The sequence below is a fragment of the Micropterus salmoides genome, unplaced genomic scaffold (genome assembly GCF_014851395.1).
Source record: "Micropterus salmoides isolate LMB-PRFRI ecotype aquatic unplaced genomic scaffold, ASM1485139v1 Ms_hic_scaffold_9, whole genome shotgun sequence".
Taxonomy (NCBI): Eukaryota; Metazoa; Chordata; class Actinopteri; order Centrarchiformes; family Centrarchidae; genus Micropterus; species Micropterus salmoides.
The window spans coordinates 4244140-4269060 of NW_024044681.1; the positions used below are offsets into that span (position 1 = coordinate 4244140).

At 50.1% G+C, this 24921-nt stretch overlaps 1 protein-coding gene across 1 annotated transcript; it reads left to right on the forward strand.

Annotated features, from left to right (window-relative positions):
- Positions 1-2853: 2853 nt before the first annotated feature.
- Positions 2854-4470, forward strand: LOC119895447 (potassium voltage-gated channel subfamily D member 2-like). The gene is given in 2 exon segments (XM_038708589.1): positions 2854-3752; positions 3755-4470. Coding segments are annotated over 2 exon segments (1116 nt in total). The 5' UTR covers positions 2854-3352.
- Positions 4471-24921: the final 20451 nt, after the last annotated feature.

Here is a 24921-nt window from a genome sequence, read left to right on the forward strand (position 1 = left end):
TTCTGAGCGAGCAGACTAACGTTAGAAGAGCTCAGGCAGCACTTTCATTTATTATTTATTATTATTATATTTTTCCTTTATGTTTCATTTCAGAAACATGTTTCTCCCTGCTTCCTGATTACATGGGATACTTCCTCCTTCTCCTCCTCCTCCTCTTCCTCCTCCTCCTCTTCCTCCTCCTGCTCCTCCTCTTCCTCCTCTTCCTCTTCTTCCTCTTCCTCCTCCTCCTCTTCCTCTTCGTCATCTCAGACAGTTTGCAGCTGTTTGGCCGGAGGGAAGTGTTTCTGCAGAACTGGTAACGAGAAGATAAGAGACGAGTCTAACACAGGAAACACAGTCACATGTGACTCCTCTTCCTCCTCCTGCTCCTTCTCTTCCTCCTCCTGCTCCTTCTCTTCCTCCTCCTGCTCCTCCTCCTCATCTCTCTGCAGGGTTTGATCATCTCGGCAGATTCATCACAAACAGAGTAAATAAATAATGAAACCGAAAAGTCTTTTAGTTCTTTATTTGAAAAGCACTGAGGGAACATTTTCACCTGTCAACACAAACACACACTGCAGGTCAGAAGCTTCACAGCGCCGCCATGTTTGTAGTTCTTCTGTAAATCTCCAGTGAAAAACCTTAAACGTACCAAAGTTCAAAACAACGTTTCCGTCACCAAAACAGACACTTTAGATCTAAAATGAACAAATAAATGAAGGAGTTTGGTTCATTATTTCACTGTCGGATCAATTTAATATCAATCATATATATATAGTACAGATTATAACCAGCATTTCCTTCCTCTGCTGCAGAAGAACCAAAGAAGTTTAGTTTTAGGTTATTCTGCAGCAGAGGAAGGAACACGCTGGAGCAGCCTGTTAATAGAAGCTTTATGTGAACTATGTAGATATATTCATTATAATACTGATGCAGGCAGACGGAGCAGCGGTCATCAGGTGATCCTGCACTGAAATAATGAACCAAACTCCTTCATTTATTTGTTCATTTCAGATCTGAAATGTCTGTTTTGGTGACGAAACGTTGATTTTCACTGGACTTGAACTACTGAGACTTACAGCAGAACTACAAACGGCGGCTGAAACAGTGAGACTGGTACTTTGTTTGTGTCAGTTGTTTGTTCAGACTGGCTGAATGTGGAGCTTTTAAAGAAGCTGCTGGACGTGATGAACGAGACGAGGACGGGAGAAGCTTCTGCCTGTACTAAAGACTAAAGTCAACATCCAGTCCACCTGGACACAAAGTGTTTGTTGTGTGTGTGTGTGTGTGTGTACACTCAGACTGGCGGTCAGCTCTGCAGGGATGTAAACAACACCACACTGATCTGAGCTCCTCGGGCTTCTTCTTTTTCTTCAGTGATTTAGGAGCAGAGTGAGACCTCCTGCCTCCAGTCGCCCTCTCTGCCTGCTGATGGAGCAGCTGTGTGTGTGTGTGTGTTTGTGTGTGTGGCTCCAAGGCCCGGGGTCCCCTATACCTGGGGGTCCGACAGCTTTGTGGGACTACAGTGCTGGACCCCACAAGGTTCAGGGTCTGGGTTTAGGGTTCATGTTAGGGCAGTGGTTCTCAAAGTGGGGTTCCGGGCCCCCCTGGAGCTTAGAGCCACTTCGGGGGGTCGGATGTTTAACGGACCTGAACTTGCATGAATGTGAGTGGTGACAGAAACAAAGCTGCAACCTGAATCTTGTCTGAATTATTCATCATCGATACAAATGAATTTATTATTCCCCTTATTTTGGAATCCAGTGTTGACAGGAATGAGCCACGCAACTAAAGACTGAAGCAGACCTCTGAAACAGGAAGTTCAAAGCCTCCCACACGCTGGCGAACGGGACGACGGAGAACACAAACAAACATCCGCTCTGTTTGTCCATTATGCAGAGAAAGACGTCGCTCTGTGGGGGAGTATTATTGTTCGTTGTTCCACTTGAGCTCATGCAAATGTGTGTTGACCCGTGTGAGTTTATTTTTCCGCTGTATCTGCGTGATGTGCTTTATTTATCGGACCTCAGAACACGTCTGCTCAGTGAAGCTTCAGATTGCTGCATTATCTCTGCTGATCCTATTTTGTGTTGTGAATAAACTGAGCTGGAGCTGTTCAAACCCCCCAGCCTTAAACCGGTCTGCACAAACCCTCCTCACAGATCTCTGTGCCTGGTACAACAGCTGGGACAATAACACTGTTTAGGAAGAGAAGCTGAACATGTTTGACCTTTGACATCAGCCCCAGCTGCAGGTTGGTAGTTTCACTGCGTCTGAGCTTAGAATGAAAAGCAGAGAGGGACTGAGTGAAGGTGGACTTTAAGGACCCGGACTGGGGTTTCTGGCAGCAGCTGGTGATGTGACAGATCTGGATCCTGCTGACGGAGGAAAACACACAAACCTGGATGGAGACATCGCACGCGCTCCCTGTGGCTGCCTGAAAAAACTCCACCTAGCGGGAGCGCGCGGACCTGTCTGTTGTCACCGCCCGGGCTGATTATCAAACACACCCCGACACAAAAGCCATGTGTCCCGCAACACGTTAACGGAGCCGCAGCTTTCTCCCTGGAGGCGCTCCGTGCGTAAAGGTCTGCGTCTGATCCGCGGGGCTTCTCCTCAGACACGCCCCCAACGAGAGAGGGAGGGAGAGAGAGAGAGAGAGGGAGTGGTGGAGAGAGGGAGGGAGAGAGAAGAGGGAGAGAGAGAGGAGAAACGTGCTGTCCGCCTCTCCATCCAGCAGCACCTGTGTAACCGGAGAACGAGCCTCTTCCAGCCGAACATCTTCTGTTTTTTTCCGCTACGGCTCGGCTCGGCTCGGCTCGGCTCTCCTGCCGGAGCGGCTGCTTGGTCCCCTCTGTCCGCGGGAACACTCTTGTCGCAGCGGGCTGCTCACTGCGGGATCAGTTCGGGGAGCGGAAGACTCCGGCGGGGAGCCCCGGAGGGGAGCATGCCTGCGGCGGATCTGTGTCCGCTCCGTGTCCGGGTCTGGAGCGCGGGATTACCCTGATGCCCGCTGGACTTGTTGCTGCTGGAGGAAATACTACCAACACCGCGCGGAGAGAATTCACCGAGAAACGGGATTAAATGAGAGAAGCGGAGCTTGTGGAGAGTTGTTTCCGCCTGTGAGCGTTTGTTTGCTGCTTTTACGCGTCCAGACCAGCAGAAACCGAGTCCTGGTTTACCGACCACATGTGGATTTGTTGGTTTTTACGCTGATTTCTGAACGTTTTTTCTGTGCGTAAAATCCTCCTTTTCCTGGATTGGTTCCATCTGTTGCCTGGCTCTCCGTCTTCCCTCTCCAGATGCCCCCTCGCTGCTCCGTCGCTCCGTGAACCCCCCGTCTAACGAGCCTCCGTAGAGCTTCAGGACCAGCATGGCAGCAGGTGTGGCGGCGTGGCTGCCGTTCGCCCGCGCGGCGGCCATCGGGTGGATGCCGGTGGCCGGCGCGCCCATGCCGGTGCCCCCGAAGAGCAAGCCCCGCGGGAAGGACGGGCTGATCATGCTGAATGTGAGCGGCACAAAGTTTCAGACCTGGCGGGACACTCTGGACCGGTACCCGGACACCCTGCTGGGCAGCACGGAGCTGGACTTCTTCTTCCAAGAGGAGACCAACGAGTACTTCTTCGACCGCGACCCGGACATCTTCCGCCACATCCTCAACTTCTACCGCACCGGGAAGCTGCACTACCCGCGGCAGGAGTGCATCTCCGCGTACGACGAGGAGCTCGCGTTCTTCGGCATCATCCCGGAGATCATCGGGGACTGCTGCTATGAGGATACAAGGACCGGCGGCGGGAGAACCAGGAGCGGATCCAGGACGACGAGGATATTGACCACAGCAACGACCTGGTCCCGGCGGACCTGAGCTTCCGGGAGACCATGTGGCGCGCCTTTGAGAACCCGCACACCTCCACCATGGCGCTGGTGTTCTACTACGTCACCGGCTTCTTCATCGCGGTGTCGGTGCTCGCCAACGTGGTGGAGACGGTCCCGTGCGGTGCCTCGCCGCACCGCCTCAAGGACGAGCCGTGCGGCGAGCGGTACGCGCTGGCTTTCTTCTGCCTGGACACCGCGTGCGTCATGATCTTCACGGTGGAGTACCTGCTGCGCCTGCTCGCCGCGCCGAGCCGCTACAAGTTCGTGAAGAGCGTCATGAGCGTCATCGACGTGGTGGCCATCATGCCCTACTACATCGGCCTCGTCATGACGGACAACGAGGACGTGAGCGGGGCCTTCGTCACCCTGCGCGTCTTCAGGGTGTTTCGGATTTTCAAATTCTCGCGGCACTCTGCGGGACTTCGCATCCTGGGCTACACGCTGAAGAGCTGCGCGTCGGAGCTCGGCTTCCTGCTCTTCTCCCTCACCATGGCCATCATCATCTTCGCCACCGTCATGTTCTACGCTGAGAAGGGCTCCACGGCCAGCAAGTTCACCAGCATCCCGGCGGCCTTCTGGTACACCATCGTCACCATGACAACGCTGGGTAGGTGATGCTGAGAGCAAAGTTTGGTTCGTGTTTGTTACAGAGGTGTGAACTTCCGGTTTGTCTCTGTGCTGAACTTTCCCAAACCTGTCCTGTCTGTGGACCAATCAGAGGGCTCTGCTCTGACCTGCTGGCTGCTGCTGCTGACCGCAGTTTGCTGATCAGATCACAGCAGCAGCAGGTGAAGCTCAGACTCCGTCTGGCTGCTCCTTACAGCTCTTTTCTTTCACAGAAGTCTAAACTTTACACTGGCACAACAGTAAAAGCAGAGATCAGCTGACTGCAGAGAGTTCGTCTCCTGTCAGCTTTTTGCTCTTCGTCAGCTGCTCTAGTGTGAAAGTGTTCCAGGTGAAGCAGAAAGGTGAAACGTGAGACACATGAAACCTGATGCTGATCACGTGGGTGTCACCTGGTTCCTTTAACAACCTGCCGCAGGTGTAAACATGAACCTAAAGACTGAGTCATGGCTCTTTAACGCCCTGCGGACTCTTTGGCATCAAGTTAGCAAGAAGGAAGATGCAAAGTCCAGTTAGACTTTCAAAATAAAATAAAACCAAAATAATTCAAATGATTTCAAAATAAAACCAGTGGTTAATGTTGCTGTAGGAAGAGTGTCCTGGGAGAACTACAGGCTGCTTCTCAAATCTCTTATTGGTCGTTTCCTCGCTTGAACCGGAAGCTGTTTCGCTCCGCCATCTTGCAGGCCGTCCCAGAGCTGCGCGGAGCGAGGAGCGAGGAGCGAGGATACACCGCCGCCTTCGCGGAAGTCTTCTCCTGACAGACACGCCCACTTATTGGGTAGGTTGTTGATTGGACATCAGGACAGAAACATTAAAGTCCAGTGCATCGCTGCGAAGTGTTCGGCTATATTTGATTTGTTGATTCACCGTCTAGTTAAAATCTGAGTTCACTGTAGGTCTGACCAACAAAACCCCACACAACTTTCTTCATTTAGCCTGTTTTAGATTCTTTTCTTTCTCCCGTCAGCTTTTATTATGCCTGTCGGCAAGAAACCCGTTTTCCCTCAGTGATCGTGCTCGTTCCCCAGTTTAGTCCAAACAGACGACGGTAACGCAGAGAAAACAGGTTAGGAGTCGAACGCTAAACTGCACCGAAGCATCTGATGAAAGCAGCCGGCGCCGCCGCCAGTAGAATCAGCTGATGAAAGAAAGAATGAAGCTGCTGCGCTAAAACAAATATGCAGCGATCGATCGGTGACGATGTGACCTGCACAAATAAAGTGTACGCAGTGGTGTTGAAGGATATTAGAAGAGGAAATAAACTGAAAGCCATAAGCGGAGATAGCGTGGGTGCATGGGGCGGCCGACCCAGGGCCCCGGCTAGGTAGGGGCCCCCTGCGTGGCCGCAAACGCGACGTTATTTTCCCGTAGACACGACCGTACAAGAGATGTGCTTTCATCGGTCAGTGCAGCCGCTCTTCAAATGAAACGGACGCTTCACTCCTGGTTTCCTGCAGCCGCCAGAAAAACCACAAGAACACAACGACCAACAGAAAACACTTTACTCTAAACAGACACGTTTAAAAAGAACAAAGAAAAGTACATTTTGTATTTCAAACAAATAGCAAAACTCTTTTCACCGCCAAGCATCATGGGAATTCTGCCCACGTTAACGACTTGTCCTTTTTGTGCTTCTTCGACCTTCTTCACAGCTCTGTGTGACCCGCTTCGGTTCTGATCATAGACCACAAGACCTGCAGAGCCCACTGGGAGCTTTTCAGAATAAGAGCGTTGTTGAGCGATGTTTAGATTTTGCTGATTTAGTGAGAAATGTTTTGATGACGTAGGTAAAAGTTCCTTCTGTCTGTTTAAACTGTGTTTGATGTGAACATACGGTCGGGGGTCTGCACGGGGTATTTTATTTTGAAAATGGCTTCTCTGCAGACGGAGCAGGACGTGCACTAAGCTGAAATTCTTCATGTGCAGGTGTTTGTTAAACAGGATCCTGCTGCACACAAACAAACTCCCTCACACGTCTCTCCAGCTGTTAGATCAGCTGCCGCCGTCATCACATGTCTCTACAAACACATTTCCTCGTTCCTTCTCTCCTGGCTTGGTGTCCTTGCGTCTCTCCATGAATCTGCGGTGGGCGGGACAAAGACGCAAGTGAGAGACTCCTCACATTTGGACGCTGGGTCAAGGCTCTGTGGCGTCGCTTTCTAACGCCCTGTGTCCCCCTTTTGCTTCATTTTTAGACGTTTAAGGCTCCGCGGTCAAGTTAGCAACGCTTAGCAACAACAATATGCAGCGTCCGGTTAGACTTTCGAAACATCGCTACTTTGAAACGGCACGTTATTGAAGTCGTGAAACGCTGCAGTTTGGTTTAGGCACAGAGTCCTTCAGGACGGGAAGAGATCGCGGTTTGGGTTAAAATAACTACGTACGTCAACAACGCAATTTATGTAACTTAAATAAACATCTTTCATGTTGACTTTTTGTTTCACAGGGGCCGTGAACCTGGTTCAAAGTCGGGCCCTCCGTCCAGCCCACCCTCCTCCACACGCTGGCTGTTCTGTGTTTCATATGAGGCCTACTGTAGCGCCGAGCAGCGGCGCTAAACGCCACCATGTGCGTCCGTTTGTGACGAGAGAGTTTCACCGTGTGGGTTTTTCCAGGTCCGCTTCTGCGTGTTTGCCTTTCAGTCCTGCAGCAGCTCACAGATCATTAATCTTCCTCTGTGAGCGCGCTGACCTCTCGGTGACCCTCATCTGCACTGAGCGCGCTCAGTAGAGTAAATCTCTTCAGTTGTAGTTTGATTCAGTTTGAGGATCAAATCTGCGTCTGTCAGAGGAAAATGAAATCACATCTCTTCTTCTTCTGTCCGCCCTCAGCAGCACTTCCTGTCAGCCTCTAACGCTTCGCTTCATTTTCTCTGTGCTGTCGCTGTTTGCCTCGTGTGAGCAGGAGTTACTTTACTTTATTTACTGTTTAGTAAAGCAAATAACTGGAGCCGGAGCCCCGCTCGTCTTGTCGGGCTGCAGCGAGTGATGGTCAGAGGAAACAGGAGACAAAGTTAAGAAATGACTTGCTGCTGTTAGAGTCCAGAGCTCTGCCTGAAACATGAACAGCTTTTTCTTGCTTTTAAACGTTTTCTTTAGATTATTGAAAGTGAAGAGGAAGTTTCAGGAAACGCCGCCGCCTCAGAAAAGAGTCTGAGGAAGCAGCAGCAGAGTCGGTCTGAGAGAAGATCGGAGCAGGTCATCATTAGTTAGGAACCTGTCAGCCCTGGGTTTTGCCTCTCAGGCTGCATGCAGCGCTGGTTGGAGCCTGAAGGGCAACCCTGCAGGCAGTACTCAGGGCAGCAGGAAGAACTGTCTCAGAAGATGCGGTCATCAAACATCAGCAGGCTGATTGGTTGTTGAGCTGCAGGTGTTCTGACCTAGAGAAGGTGTTTTTCTTTGCTTCGGCTGGATTCAAACAACAGAAACGGTCGAGCGCGTTGGTGATCTGCGTGCTGATTGGCCGGGCCTCAGACGCCATGAAACGGCTGTTTTGCGTCTCTTCTGTCGTTGTTTGGGCTGAAGGCGGCAGCTGGCGTTCTCTCTGTGTTTCTGCAGGTCCGACATGTGTTCACTGACAGGAACTGAGTCTTTGTTACAGCGTGTAAACACACACGCAGTCGTCAGGTTATTTAATCACACCTTGATGTCAGAGAGGCTCCGTGTTGCGACAAACCTCATCAATATTTTATCGTCTGACGGCGGCTTTCAGTTTGAAGCTGGTGGAAAATGTTCTGCAGAGTTTAAACAGGACGGCAACTTTAACTTCAGGAACAAGGCTTCCCCTCGCTTTCATTTATTCTTCGCCCGTTCGTAACAGAAGTCATCTCGTTGCACTTATCAAATAGATTGTACTCACAAGGTAGCAGTAAGGAACGGACAGCCAATCACGTGGCAGCCCTCAGCAGCGTCTCAAAGCTGGGTCGGAGTTCTGCTCCAACTAAATGTAGCCAAGCATTTTAAAGGGAAACGGCGGCGCCTTCGTCACCCTGCTGTGTACGCAGGCGCTTCACTGCCTTTTTAATACACCCATATACACGCCGCTGCTGATTGGATAACTCCAACTAACACGCTAAATGCTAACACGCTAAAGGCTATCATGCTAAAGGATATGATGCTAAAGGCTTACATGCTAAAGGCTTACATGCTTAATGCTAACATGCTAAAGGCTAACATGCTAAAGGCTATCATGCTAAAGGCTATCACGCTAAAGGCTATCATGCTAAGGGCTAAAACGCTAAAGGCTTACACGCTAAAGGCTATCATGCTAAGGGATATCATGCTAAAGGCTATCATGCTAAGGGATATCATGCTAAGGGATATCATGCTAAAGGCTATCACGCTAAAGGCTATCACGCTAAAGGCTATCATGCTAAGGGATATCATGCTAAAGGCTATCATGCTAAGGGATATCATGCTAAAGGCTATCACGCTAAAGGCTATCACGCTAAAGGCTATCATGCTAAGGGCTAAAACGCTAAAGGTTTACATGCTAAAGACTATCATGCTAAGGGATATCACGCTAAAGGCTATCACGCTAAAGGCTATCACGCTAAAGGCTATCATGCTAAGGGCTAAAACGCTAAAGGCTATCACGCTAAAGGCTATCACGCTAAAGGCTATCATGCTAAAGGCTATCATGCTAAAGGCTAACAGTCTGTCCTGTGCAGGTCTGAAACAGTGATCAGATGAACTGGTTAGTGGATCAGCAGAAAGTGGTGACTTTTTGGATTGTTGGCAGTCTTTCAGTTTTCTGATGGGCCCTAATGAGAAGTCGTTAGGACCTGCTCGGGTCTCTGGAACAGGACAAAGATCCCTTCACACTCTTTTATCTGTGTCGTTTGGCTCTGAGTGATCTGGAACAGAACCACCAGGTTCTGGTTTCACGTGGGCCCTCAGGAGGTCAACATGCTTTAAAGTCTCCTCAGCTGTAAAACAGAACCCAGATGTCACATGATCAGCCGCTGACCTGTGTGTGGTTCTCATGTTGCTGGGCCATGACCCGTCAGACATTTATTATTCAGTCACATGACCTCCTGCTGAGAGAGAGAGAGACACTGACTCAGACAGAGAGAGAGAGATTTATTTTTAATATAGTTTTATTTTAACACACACACACTTGCCACATGCCTTTGGTGTGAGACCCGGGTTCAATCCCCTACTGTGAGACATCCACCAATGTGTCCCTGAGCAAGACGTTTAACCCCTCGTTGCTCCAGACGCGTGCGACCTCTGACATGTATAGCAATTGTAAGTCGCTTTGGATAAAAGCGTCAGCTAAATGTATTTTAATTTTTAATATATTTTTATTTTTTTTAACACACACGCTTTAATTAGTTTGTATATTGCTTTTACACATTCATGCCAATAAAGCTAATTTGAATTGAATTGAATTGAGAGAGAGAGACACTGACTCAGACAGAGAGAGAGAGACACTGACTCAGACAGAGAGAGAGAGACACTGACTCAGACAGAGAGAGAGAGAGAGACACTGACTCAGACAGAGAGAGAGAGAGAGAATTTATTGTTTTGTTATTTATTTGTAGCTTTGTCAACATTGTTGTTTGACAATAAAGCTGAATTGAATTGATTGAAAACCAAGAGAGAGGTCCGGTGGGGTCTTGGTAGGTGTAAGTACTGTTCTGGATCCCCAGCTGCGGGTTCAAACTGAACAGTTTTCACAGCAGAGTGTTTTAGCCACACTCAGGTTCTGAATCAACAGCAGGAGAAGATACTTCTGTTCCCAGAGTTCTCTCCAGGTTTGATCTTTGCGTTGCCTGGGAGGAGGTGCTGCCCCTTTAAGACTAAATTCAGGGAACTAAAATCTCGTTTGTGCGTTAAACACCCCAGATTACATAAAAGGTTGTAACCTGATTGGCTGCAGTCACAATCTGCAAGATGGACATCGATACGTACCGCTGGCTACTTGTAGTTTGGTGTCACTTTACTTTAATGCGCACATGATCAGAGTCCTCGGTGCAGCGTGGTGACAAGGCTCAGGGCACGGGGTCAGCTGGTCCAACTCCACCCGGTCAGAGGAGTAACTCCACCCTGAACGTCACTGAGTCCAATCAGCAGTTTGATTCTGCCGCTGATTTAAATATCACGTGTGGATCACAGCGCGACAGTCTGGACACTTTGTTTCTTTTGTTCCTCACACGTGATCTTTGATTACCGCCGACCCCGGTCTGCAGGGAACACAGGTACTAGGAAACAGTTTAATTTTGGCCCACAGGATTAATGTTAATTAGCTCCAGCTGATCTGCCTCCAGAGGAGTTTGTCATTAAAGTAAAAGTGACGGTTAGCGCAGGCTGAAAATGAGATATATATAATGCTCTTTGCTAATAAGGGGTTTGATAAGAGATTTGTTAGCCTCAGAGCTAAGCTAATCTGGGGAGCAGATCTGAAATGAAATCCAGACTTTTAGTATTTAACTGAAAAAAACATCAGTTTCCCTGAACCTGACAAAAGCCCAACTCTAACCTGGATAGTCCACAGACTCCGCCGCTGTTGACTTGGACTTCATCCTCTGCCTCTGGTCGGCTAGCCAACCCTAAGCCACGATGGCAACGAGTTCTATCCAGAGTCAGAGTTCTGGAGATGTGCACAACCTACACTCCAAAGGAACGCAGGATGCGCATGGCAGCCATCTTGCGTACGCGAACGCGTAGTTAAAAGCAAGTATATCAAGGGCTTTAAGGTACAGCAGGGAGTCAGGGGGGCTTCAGACCAGACTAGCAGGCAGCAGCACATCATCAGCTTTAATTTTGCTTTCCATTTGACGTCAACAGGAAGTGGTAAATAATGGTGATTTCATCTGTGACTTTCAGGCTTCTTTTATTCAGAGAGCTGCATGTGAAGGAGGTGATTTCAGAGCCTCGCAGGGCAGTAAATGGATCCCAGATAATGGACCCTGATGCAGAAGTGAACCGGAGACCGGGTGCTGCTGGTGCTGCTGGTGCTGACCTTTTCATACTCTTCATGGCTGTTTTTAGAGTCGCACTTTCCTCTCTGACTGCCTTTCTTTCTGCTCCTCTCTCTGCGGGACGATACGCTGTTAATGCTGCTAATTAAATTAATGCATTAGCTGCTCAGAGCACACACGCAGACTTTCTCTGCGCGTCTAAGTGATTATTTTTAATGGGCTCTGTAATGAAGCCACCTTAGAGGAGCAGCCGAGCAGAAAAGATGGTTTGTGTCGTCAGAAGAGAGCTTGACTCGTCCCAAAACGCTGCTCCTGTTTAATTTGGAAATGACCGTTTTAATGAGCCTCAGAGCGGCTCAGTGCCAGAGTCGGGTGATATTTGGACGCCAGACAATTAGAGAGGAGAAGAAGAGGGGGCTGATGAAGAGGCTGATTAGGAGAAGTACGAGGATTTGCATATTTGGAGAGTGATGAGGCTTTTCCCCAAACTCTGAGACTGACAGGAAGATGACTGAAGAACGGCCGCAGGGCTGGATTTACCCGCTAGTGGAGTTTGAGCGTCATCGTGCTCATGAAAACATGTCACATCCTCGCCGATCTAATCCAGCTCCACACAGCAGGTCTTAAAAGTTAAACAGATTTGATCAATTACCCTCTTTATTTTCTCGAATGCTCGATCAGTTGTTTGGTCTATAATAAGTCAGAACATGGTGAAAATGTCATTCACCCGAGATGGTGTCCTCAAATGTCTTGTTTTGTCTACAAACTAAATATGCTCAGTTTAATGTCCCAGAAAATATTCACATTTAAGACGCTAGAATCAGAGAATTATTTTCTAACATTTGGATTATCCAAAAAGTTCGACTTTTCGTTGCAGCTCTATTAGATTTTGTTCCAGTGTTTCTCATAATAATATAATAAGTCAGCATATTTGGAGTAGGTTTTTTTCTTCCCAGGTTTACCCCCCTGACGTACATTTAATCTGAAAATCACCAAATCAGTCAACCAATCAAAGCCGATCAGCCCTGACGTGAGCGGTGGAACCGGAGACAGTCACTTTTAGTTTCACTTTGAAACACCGTTCATCATACATTAAAATCAAGTCTCCTTCAGTTCTTTATCTTTAGCATTTAAACTTAAAGGGAGCACAGCTGCCCTGGATTTAGCCTCTCAGGCAACACATATGGCCCCTGGTCTTGGAAGGAGCCCCAGGTTAAGCTAAAGCTTGGCGCCCTCAGCTCTTTGGCTGCCTTCTCGGCCTCGTCTCCCTTGTAAAAGAGATTCCGTCTCAGTGGGACTTTCTTGGTAAAATAAAAATAAATTCCAGGCAGCTCTACCTGCAGACATTACTGAGGGCTTTAAAAAGCTCCTTCTCTGCATTTTCAGGTAAAAGAAATGTATTTACAGATGATTCAGTGGGTGCATTATGAATCTGACGTTGACGTGATCAGCAGTTTGAGTTTCTGCTTTTGTTAAAGATAAAAAGGGCTCAGATCCCAGTTTCTTGGTGGTTGTTGGATTTTAATGCTGCGCTGAATGTGGCTTTTGCTTCGGTTATGGAAATCAGAAGAACCATTAATCCTAATTTTTTGTTTGGTAGATGATTTAACTGAAGAAAATAACATTTATATTTCTTGTGTATACAGTATACCTTTTGGTTTGTGTGTGCTGTGCTTTATTATTCAGGTTCGGGCCCTCGGGGTCTTTGTACGTCTGTTTTTAATAATGAGAAGAACAAAGTGGAGATTAATAATTATTATTATTAAAATTATTATTAATTATTTAATTATCAGGGACTCGTGGTGGAGTCCCTGATACTTTCCTCCTCCACCTCTCGGTCTCTCTGGATGTTTAACCCCCCCACACACAAACACACACTTTGTGACGAGTCAGCCAAAACCGACAGGAAACAATTGAGCCAAGTCACGGCTTCTTCGTCTTTTAGACACCAGAAATGAAATAATAGGCGGCGTGTCGGGCTCATTGATCCGGAGCTGGCTGTGAATATCAATGACAGACAGATAAATACACTGCTGCACAGCTGCAGCTCACACACACACTCCTTCAGCTGCAGGAAGAAGACCTCCTTTTATTTAAAGGAACACAGCAGGTTCACTGAGCGAGGGGAAAGCAGAGCTGCTGCTTCACTTCTCTCTCGGCATTCTGGGAGTGCAGATCAGCTGGTGTCAGCAGAACGCCGTGTAGAGATCACTGATGATCATCTGTGAGCGGCCGAGAGGCGAAGCCGGAGTCATGATGTGACACGAGATGTTTTCACCTGTCAGGCCGACGTGAGGATCAATAATCAGATATCATGTGGGGAACGTCAACATTTCTTATTTATAAATCTTCACATTTGAGAAGCTTTAAAAACGAATCGAGAACCAAGATTGTTTCTGATTTTGTGTCGGTTGATGAACTGATCACGAACAAATCTCCAAAGTTGCTAAAGGTTCTGAACAAAAACTGCAACTGATGATGAGCATGTTGGCATCTTTATTATTATTATTCTTTATTATTCCTGCAGATGCATCAGACATGGAGATGTAGATTTTAGCTGTGAATGTAAAACAGGGTCGGTGAGATCGAATCAGAAGGAGGAGCTGAAAGATCCCAGAGAGGAGCCGCTGATCTCATCTGTTATTTATGTCCAATACTGATTCAAACGTATAGATGCTTTACTAAGATTACAGATCTTTGTTGTCAGATTAAAGATCTGTTAAAGGGTAACTCTGTATGTTTCTGCTACCTGCTACCATAACAAATCAACAAAAACATCACCACACCATAACAAATCAACAAAAACATCACCACACCATAACAAATCAACAAAAACAACACCACACTATAACAAATCAACAAAAACATCACCACATTATAACAAATCAACAAAAACAATACCACACCATAACAAATCAACAAAAACATCACCACACCATAACAAATCAACAAAAACAACACCACACTATAACAAATCAACAAAAACATCACCACACCATAACAAATCAACAAAAACAACACCACACTATAACAAATAAACAAAAACATCACCACACCATAACAAATCAACAAAAACAATACCACACCATAACAAATCAACAAAAACAACACCACACTATAACAAATCAACAAAAACAACACCACACCATAACAAATCAACAAAAACAATACCATACTATAACAAATCAACAAAAACATCACCACACCATAACAAATAAACAAAAACATCACCACACCATAACAAATCAACAAAAACAACACCACACTATAACAAATCAACAAAAACAACACCACACCATAACAAATCAACAAAAACAACACCACACCATAACAAATCAACAAAAACAACACCACACTATAACAAATCAACAAAAACATCACCACACTATAACAAATCAACAAAAACATCACCACACCATAACAAATCAACAAAAACAACACCACACCATAACAAATCAACAAAAACATCATCACACCATAACAAATCAACAAAAACAATACCACACTATAACAAATCAACAAAAACAATACCACACTATAACAAATCAACAAAAATTACAAAGTCAAACAATAATAAACAAAAAAACAACATCAAATAAAAACAACAAAGTCACATAATAACACAAACAAAGAGTTGTTGTTTTCTGGAGAACATCTTTTGGCCAGACAACAGTCGACTATATGACCCTCCTGTCACGCACTGTCGCAGTTTCAAGTAACAGGGTCCTCCGGGGGCCTCACATGCTGCTTTAAGCTGCTCTGATTTCTGTCTGTGTGTCAGACCTGGACCAGATCAGGTTTACTTCTCTCTACACCTCATTGTGTGACCTGATCTCCGGTCAGTTGACCATGAGAGGATCCGGTGGCTCCACAGATCACCTGCCTGTACATGTAGGACATGTGGCCTGCAACCGAGACTCTGCTGCGACTGAGACTCTGCTGCGACCGAGACTCTGCTGCGACCGAGACTCTGCTGCTGCGACCGAGACTCTGCTGCTGCGACCGAGACTCTGCTGCGACTGAGACTGTTCTGCTGCTGTGACCAAGACTCTGCTGCGACCGAGACTCTGCTGCTGCGACCGAGACTCTGCTGCGACTGAGACTGTTCTGCTGCTGCGACCAAGACTCTACTGCGACCGAGACTCTGCTGCAACTGAGACTCTGCTGCGACCGAGACTCTGCTGCAACTGAGACTCTGCTGCGACCGAGACTCTGCTGCTGCTGCTGCTGCAACTGAGACTCTGCTGCGACTGAGACTCTGCTGCGACCGAGACTCTGCTGCGACCGAGACTCTGCTTCTGCTGCTGCGACCGAGACTCTGCTGCGACCGAGACTCTGCTGTGACCGAGACTCTGCTGCGGCCGAGACTCTGCTGCGACCGAGACTCTGCTTCTGCTGCTGCGACCGAGACTCTGCTGCGACTGAGACTCTGCTGCAACTGAGACTCTGCTTCTGCTGCGACCGAGACTCTGCTGCGACTGAGACTCTGCTGCGACCGAGACTCTGCTGCGACCGAGACTCTGCTTCTGCTGCTGCGACCGAGACTCTGCTGCGACCGAGACTCTGCTGCGACCGAGACTCTGCTGCTGCGACCGAGACTCTGCTGCGACTGAGACTGTTCTGCTGCTGCGACCAAGACTCTACTGCGACCGAGACTCTGCTGCAACTGAGACTCTGCTGCGACCGAGACTCTGCTGCAACTGAGACTCTGCTGCGACCGAGACTCTGCTGCTGCTGCTGCTGCTGCAACTGAGACTCTGCTGCGACTGAGACTCTGCTGCGACCGAGACTCTGCTGCGACCGAGACTCTGCTGTGACCGAGACTCTGCTGCGGCCGAGACTCTGCTGCGACCGAGACTCTGCTTCTGCTGCTGCGACTGAGACTCTGCTGCAACTGAGACTCTGCTTCTGCTGCGACCGAGACTCTGCTGCGACTGAGACTCTGCTGCGACCGAGACTCTGCTGCGACCGAGACTCTGCTTCTGCTGCTGCGACCGAGACTCTGCTGCGACCGAGACTCTGCTGCGACCGAGACTCTGCTTCTGCTGCTGCGACCGAGACTCTGCTGCGACTGAGACTCTGCTGCGACTGAGACTCTGCTGCGACCGAGACTCTGCTGCGACCAAGACTCTGCTGCTGCTGCTGCGACCGAGACTCTGCTGCGACTGAGACTCTGCTGCGACCGAGACTCTGCTGCGACCGAGACTCTGCTTCTGCTGCTGCGACCGAGACTCTGCTGCGACCGAGACTCTGCTGCGACCGAGACTCTGCTGCTGCGACCGAGACTCTGCTGCGACTGAGACTGTTCTGCTGCTGCGACCAAGACTCTACTGCGACCGAGACTCTGCTGCAACTGAGACTCTGCTGCGACCGAGACTCTGCTGCAACTGAGACTCTGCTGCGACCGAGACTCTGCTGCTGCTGCTGCTGCTGCAACTGAGACTCTGCTGCGACTGAGACTCTGCTGCGACCGAGACTCTGCTGCGACCGAGACTCTGCTGTGACCGAGACTCTGCTGCGGCCGAGACTCTGCTGCGACCGAGACTCTGCTGCGGCCGAGACTCTGCTGCGACCGAGACTCTGCTTCTGCTGCTGCGACTGAGACTCTGCTGCAACTGAGACTCTGCTGCGACCGAGACTCTGCTGCGACCGAGACTCTGCTTCTGCTGCTGCGACCGAGACTCTGCTGCGACCGAGACTCTGCTGCGACCGAGACTCTGCTTCTGCTGCTGCGACCGAGACTCTGCTGCGACCGAGACTCTGCTGCGACTGAGACTCTGCTGCGACTGAGACTCTGCTGCGACCGAGACTCTGCTGCGACCAAGACTCTGCTGCTGCTGCTGCGACCGAGACTCTGCTGCGACTGAGACTCTGCTGCGACCGAGACTCTGCTGCGACCAAGACTCTGCTGCTGCTGCTGCGACCGAGACTCTGCTGCAACTGAGACTCTGCTGCGACTGAGACTCTGCTGCAACTGAGACTCTGCTTCTGCTGCGACCGAGACTCTGCTGCTACTGCGACCGAGACTACTTCGACCGAGACTACTGCGACCGAGACTCTACTGCAACTGAGACTCTGCTGTGACCGAGACTCTGCTGCGACCGAGACTCTGCTGCGACGAGACTCTGCTGCGACTGAGACTCTACTGTGACCGAGACTCTACTGCGACCGAGACTCTGCTGCGACTGAGACTCTGCTGCTGCTGTGACCAAGACTCTGCTGCGACTGAGACTCTGCTGCTGCTGTGACCAAGACTCTGCTGCGACTGAGACTCTGCTGCTGCTGTGACCAAGACTCTGCTGCGACTGAGACTCTGCTGCAACCCAGACTCTGCTGTAACTGAGACTCTGCTGCGACTGAGACTCTGCTGCTGCTGTGACCAAGACTCTGCTGTAACTGAGACTCTGCTGCGACTGAGACTCTGCTGCTGCTGTGACCAAGACTCTGCTGTAACTGAGACTCTGCCGTAACTGAGACTCTCCTGCGACCAACACTCTGCTGCTGCTGCGACCGAGACTCTGCTGTGACTGAGACTCTGCTGCAACCCAGACTCTGCTGTAACTGAGACTCTGCTGTAACTGAGACTCTGCTGTAACTGAGACTCTCCTGCGACCGAGACTCTGCTGCAACCCAGACTCTGCTGCAACCCAGACTCTGCTGTAACTGAGACTCTGCTGTAACTGAGACTCTGCTGTAACTGAGACTCTCCTGCGACTGAGACTCTGCTGCGACTGAGACTCTGCTGCAACCCAGACTCTGCTGTAACTGAGACTCTGCTGTAACTGAGACTCTCCTGCGACCGAGACTCTGCTGCAACCCAGACTCTGCTGCGACCAAGACTCTGCTGCGACTGAGACTCTGCTGCAACCCAGACTCTGCTGTAACTGAGACTCTGCTGTAACTGAGACTCTGCTGCTGCTGTGACCAAGACTCTGCTGCGACTGAGACTCTGCTGCAACCCAGACTCTGCTGTTACTGAGACTCTGCTGCTGCTGTGACCAAGACTCTGCTGCGACTGAGACTCTGCTGCAACCCAGACTCTGCTGTGACTGAGACTCTGCTACTGCTGCGACCGAGACTCTGCTGTAACTGAGACTGTCCTGCGACTGAGACTCTGCTGCGACTGAGACTCTGCTGCTGCTGTGACCGAGACTCTGCTGCGACCGAGACTCTGCTGTAACTGAGACTGTCCTGTGACCAAGACTCTGCTGCGACTTAGACTCTGCTGCAACCCAGACTCTGCTGCGACCGAGACTCTGCTGTAACTGAGACTGTCCTGCGACTGAGACTCTGCTGCTGCTGCAACCCAGACTCTGCTGTAACTGAGACTCTCCTGCGACCGAGACTCTGCTGCGACTGAGACTCTGCTGCGACTGAGACTCTGCTGCAACCCAGACTCTGCTGTAACTGAGACTCTCCTGCGACCGAGACTCTGCTGTAACTGAGACTCTGCTGCGACCAAGACTCTGCTGCGACTGAGACTCTGCTGCAACCCAGACTCTGCTGTAACTGAGACTCTGCTGTAACTGAGACTCTGCTGTAACTGAGACTCTGCTGCTGCTGTGACCAAGACTCTGCTGCGACTGAGACTCTGCTGCAACCCAGACTCTGCTGTAACTGAGACTCTGCTGCTGCTGTGACCAAGACTCTGCTGCGACTGAGACTCTGCTGCAACCCAGACTCTGCTGTGACTGAGACTCTGCTACTGCTGCGACCGAGACTCTGCTGTAACTGAGACTGTCCTGCGACTGAGACTCTGCTGCGACTGAGACTCTGCTGCTGCTGTGACCGAGACTCTGCTGCGACCGAGACTCTGCTGTAACTGAGACTGTCCTGCGACCGAGACTCTGCTGCGACTGAGACTCTGCTGCGACCAAGACTCTGCTGTAACTGAGACTGTCCTGTGACCAAGACTCTGCTGCGACTTAGACTCTGCTGCAACCCAGACTCTGCTGCGACCGAGACTCTGCTGTAACTGAGACTGTCCTGCGACTGAGACTCTCCTGTGACTGAGACTCTGCTGTGACCAACACTCTGCTGCTGCTGTGACCGAGACTCTGCTGCGACTGAGACTCTGCTGTAACTGAGACTCTGCTGTAACTGAGACTCTGCTGCTGCTGTGACCAAGACTCTGCTGCGACTGAGACTCTGCTGCTGCTGTGACCAAGACTCTGCTGCGACCGAGACTCTGCTGTAACTGAGACTGTCCTGCGACCGAGACTCTGCTGTGACTGAGACTCTGCTGCGACCGAGACTCTGCTGTAAGTGAGACTGTCCTGTGACCGAGACTCTGCTGTGACTGAGACTCTGCTGTAACTGAGACTCTGCTGTGACCAAGACTCTGCTGTAACTGAGACTCTCCTGCGACCGAGACTCTGCTGCTGCTGTGACCAAGACTCTGCTGCGACCGAGACTCTGCTGTAACTGAGACTGTCCTGCGACCGAGACTCTGCTGTGACTGAGACTCTGCTGCGACCCAGACTCTGCTGTAACTGAGACTCTGCTGTGACCAAGACTCTGCTGTAACTGAGACTCTCCTGCGACCGAGACTCTGCTGTGACTGAGACTCTGCTGTGACTGAGACTCTCCTGTGACCGAGACTCTCCTGTGACCGAGTGTCTACTGCGACTGAGATTCTGCTGCTGCTGTGACCAAGACTCTGCTGTGACCGAGACTCTGCTGCGACCGAGACTCTGCTGCAACCCAGACTCTGCTGTAACTGAGACTCTGCTGCTGCTGTTACTGAGACTCTGCTGTGACTGAGACTCTGCTGTAACTGAGACTCTCCTGTGACCGAGACTCTGCTGTGACCGAGACTGTCCTGCGACTGAGACTCTGCTGCTGCTGCAACCCAGACTCTGCTGTAACTGAGACTCTCCTGCGACCGAGACTCTGCTGTGACTGAGACTCTGCTGCGACTGAGACTCTGCTGCAACCCAGACTCTGCTGTAACTGAGACTCTGCTGTAACTGAGACTCTGCTGCTGCTGTGACCAAGACTCTGCTGCGACTGAGACTCTGCTGCAACCCAGACTCTGCTGCGACTGAGACTCTGCTGCTGCTGTGACCAAGACTCTGCTGCGACTGAGACTCTGCTGTAACTGAGACTCTGCTGTGACTGAGACTCTGCTGCTGCTGTGACCAAGACTCTGCTGCGACTGAGACTCTGCTGCTGCTGTGACCAAGACTCTGCTGCGACCGAGACTCTGCTGTAACTGAGACTGTCCTGCGACCGAGACTCTGCTGTGACTGAGACTCTGCTGCGACCGAGACTCTGCTGTAACTGAGACTGTCCTGTGACCGAGACTCTGCTGCGACTGAGACTCTGCTGCGACCGAGACTCTGCTGTAACTGAGACTGTCCTGCGACTGAGACTCTGCTGCGACTGAGACTCTGCTGCTGCTGTGACCAAGACTCTGCTGCGACCGAGACTCTGCTGTAACTGAGACTGTCCTGCGACCGAGACTCTGCTGTGACTGAGACTCTGCTGCGACCGAGACTCTGCTGTAACTGAGACTGTCCTGTGACCGAGACTCTGCTGTGACTGAGACTCTGCTGCGACCGAGACTCTGCTGTAACTGAGACTGTCCTGTGACCGAGACTCTGCTGCGACTGAGACTCTGCTGTAACTGAGACTCTCCTGCGACCGAGTGTCTACTGTGACTGAGACTCTGCTGTAACGGAGACTCTGCTGCTGCTGTTACTGAGACTCTGCTGTTACTGAGACTCTGCTGTAACTGAGACTCTCCTGTGACCGAGACTCTGCTGTGACCGAGACTCTGCTGTGACCGAGTGTCTACTGTGACTGAGACTCTCCTGTGACTGAGACTCTGCTGTGACCAACACTCTGCTGCTGCTGTGACCAACACTCTGCTGCTGCTGTGACCAACACTCTGCTGCAACCCAGACTCTGCTGTAACTGAGACTCTGCTGTAACTGAGACTCTGCTGCTGCTGTGACCAAGACTCTGCTGCGACTGAGACTCTGCTGCGACCCAGACTCTGCTGTAACTGAGACTCTGCTGCTGCTGTGACCAAGACTCTGCTGCGACTGAGACTCTGCTGCAACCCAGACTCTGCTGTGACTGAGACTCTGCTGCTGCTGTGACCAAGACTCTGCTGCTGCTGTGACCAAGACTCTGCTGCGACCGAGACTCTGCTGTAACTGAGACTCTGCTGCGACCAAGACTCTGCTGCGACTGAGACTCTGCTGCAACCCAGACTCTGCTGTAACTGAGACTCTGCTGTAACTGAGACTCTGCTGTAACTGAGACTCTGCTGCTGCTGTGACCAAGACTCTGCTGCGACTGAGACTCTGCTGCTGCTGTGACCAAGACTCTGCTGCGACCGAGACTCTGCTGTAACTGAGACTCTCCTGCGACTGAGACTCTGCTGCGACCGAGACTCTGCTGTAACTGAGACTGTCCTGTGACCAAGACTCTGCTGCGACTGAGACTCTGCTGCAACCCAGACTCTGCTGCGACCGAGACTCTGCTGTAACTGAGACTCTGCTGCAACCCAGACTCTGCTGCGACCGAGACTCTGCTGTGACTGAGACTGTCCTGCGACTGAGACTCTGCTACTGCTGCAACCCAGACTCTGCTGTAACTGAGACTCTCCTGCGACCGAGACTCTGCTGTGACTGAGACTCTGCTGTGACTGAGACTCTGCTGTTACTGAGACTCTGCTGCGACCGAGTGTCTACTGTAACTGAGACTCTCCTGTGACCGAGACTCTGCTGTGACCGAGACTCTGCTGTGACCGAGTGTCTACTGTGACTGAGACTCTCCTGTGACTGAGACTCTGCTGTGACCAACACTCTGCTGCTGCTGTGACCAACACTCTGCTGCTGCTGTGACCGAGACTCTGCTGCAACCCAGACTCTGCTGTAACTGAGACTCTGCTGTAACTGAGACTCTGCTGCTGCTGTGACCAAGACTCTGCTGCGACTGAGACTCTGCTGCGACCCAGACTCTGCTGTAACTGAGACTCTGCTGCTGCTGTGACCAAGACTCTGCTGCGACTGAGACTCTGCTGCGACCCAGACTCTGCTGTAACTGAGACTCTGCTGTAACTGAGACTCTGCTGCTGCTGTGACCAAGACTCTGCTGCGACTGAGACTCTGCTGCGACCCAGACTCTGCTGTAACTGAGACTCTGCTGTAACTGAGACTCTGCTGCTGCTGTGACCAAGACTCTGCTGCGACTGAGACTCTGCTGCGACCCAGACTCTGCTGTAACTGAGACTCTGCTGTAACTGAGACTCTGCTGCTGCTGTGACCAAGACTCTGCTGCGACTGAGACTCTGCTGCGACCCAGACTCTGCTGTAACTGAGACTCTGCTGTAACTGAGACTCTGCTGCTGCTGTGACCAAGACTCTGCTGCGACTGAGACTCTGCTGCGACCCAGACTCTGCTGTAACTGAGACTCTGCTGTAACTGAGACTCTGCTGCTGCTGTGACCAAGACTCTGCTGCGACTGAGACTCTGCTGCGACCCAGACTCTGCTGTAACTGAGACTCTGCTGTAACTGAGACTCTGCTGCTGCTGTGACCAAGACTCTGCTGCGACTGAGACTCTGCTGCGACCCAGACTCTGCTGTAACTGAGACTCTGCTGTGACCAAGACTCTGCTGTAACTGAGACTCTCCTGTGACTGAGACTCTGCTGTGACCGAGACTCTGCTGTGACCAACACTCTGCTGCTGCTGTGACCGAGACTCTGCTGTAACGGAGACTCTGCTGCTGCTGTTACTGAGACTCTGCTGCAACCCAGACTCTGCTGTAGCGGAGACTCTGCTGCTGCTGTTACTGAGACTCTGCTGTTACTGAGACTCTGCTGTAACTGAGACTCTGCTGTGACCGAGACTCTGCTGTGACCGAGTGTCTACTGTGACTGAGACTCTCCTGTGACTGAGACTCTGCTGTGACCAACACTCTGCTGCTGCTGTGACCAAGACTCTGCTGTGACCGAGACTCTGCTGCGACTGAGACTCTGCTGCGACCCAGACTCTGCTGTAACTGAGACTCTGCTGTGACCAAGACTCTGCTGCGACCAAGAGCTTCGGTTTGGAGTCACACTGATGTTCGGAGTCCACGTAAAACACTGAACCTGTCGCTCCTTTTAAAAACACATTGTTAGTCATTATTATTGCTGAATATGTTTTGGCTTTGGACTGTTGGCCGACAAAACAGACGTCACCAAACTGTCGAGTACTGAAAGCTTTGAAACTTTTTCTGCATTGTCTGGCAGCAGAACTGGAAGATTTAAGTCGTATTTCAAACTAAAAGCATCTCTGAACAAAGAAGGAGGGTTTTTAAAACTTAAAGAGACGGGTCTCTGCGATCTGTCTTCAGGAGGTTTCAATCTAAACACTGATGGAGGAGTTCTAATGGACAGTAATGCTCGCTTCACCTCCTCACTGCTGGACACTGATGTCCAGAGAGACGTAAGTCACTTTAAACTCTGACTGACGGCCTTGAATCAGTTCCAGCAGGAGAAGGAGACGCTGAGAGACAGTTTGAGAGTCTGGAGACAGACGGGTGTCGACACGACGAGGAGGAAAAAGCTTTCAGATGACAAGCGGATGTGACATGAGGGGAGAGGCTGGTAAAAAGAGGACGAAGAGTCTCACAGTCTTCTTCAGCTAATAGAATAAACTACAGACACAAATGAAAGTAAGGAAAGACAATGATATAAAAATACTGCAGTTTCTGTGCCAGATTCACGTACTGGACCTTTTTAAAATGATTATTTTGCCTTTATTTAACCAGGTGGGCCGACTGAGAACAGATTCTGATTTGCAACGGCGACCTGGCCAAAATGAAGCAAAGCCATGCAGTACAACGTGTAGTATCACATATAAATATACAAAATACAAACTGCAGTAGATAGTATATACATTCAGTCTGTGGAAGGTGACGTCTGTAAAGCGTTCAGATGATTTGGCAGCTGAGAACTGAAAGGAGTGGCGGCTGAAAGAGGTGTGGACTTGAGCGCAGGTTGCAGGTCGGTAATGACAAGGTGACCGATGAGTTTAGGCAGAACAGGGATTTACCTAAAAAGGCCCAGTGAGTTAGTGCTGAAACAAACCTGGTCCAAAATCACAAAGATGTCTGTCTGAGTCCCTGCAAATATGTTTCGAGACAAACGAGTAAAACTGCTAACATGTTCAGTTAGCTCATTAAAGTCCTGCAGGTAGGTCCAGGTGTGAAAGTGTGCTGACAGGTGAGGTGTCATGTTCTTTTCTAAATGCCTGTTAATGGTGGATTCAGGTTTGTGTTGAGTTCCAGCACTTTGTTTCACTGAGATTAAAACCAGCGCCGGCGTCTCCCGAGGGCAGAGAAACCCAATAAAGCTGAGAAACAGAGGTTTTAAGAGAAACTCCAGCGTTAGATTGATGTTCTCCGAGAACACAATCAGCATGTTCTCACTTCTCTGTGATGTTTTCCTCATTAGAACAGAAACTCCCCCGACACACAAATACAACTCCATTAACGGCATCATCACTGCAGCTCA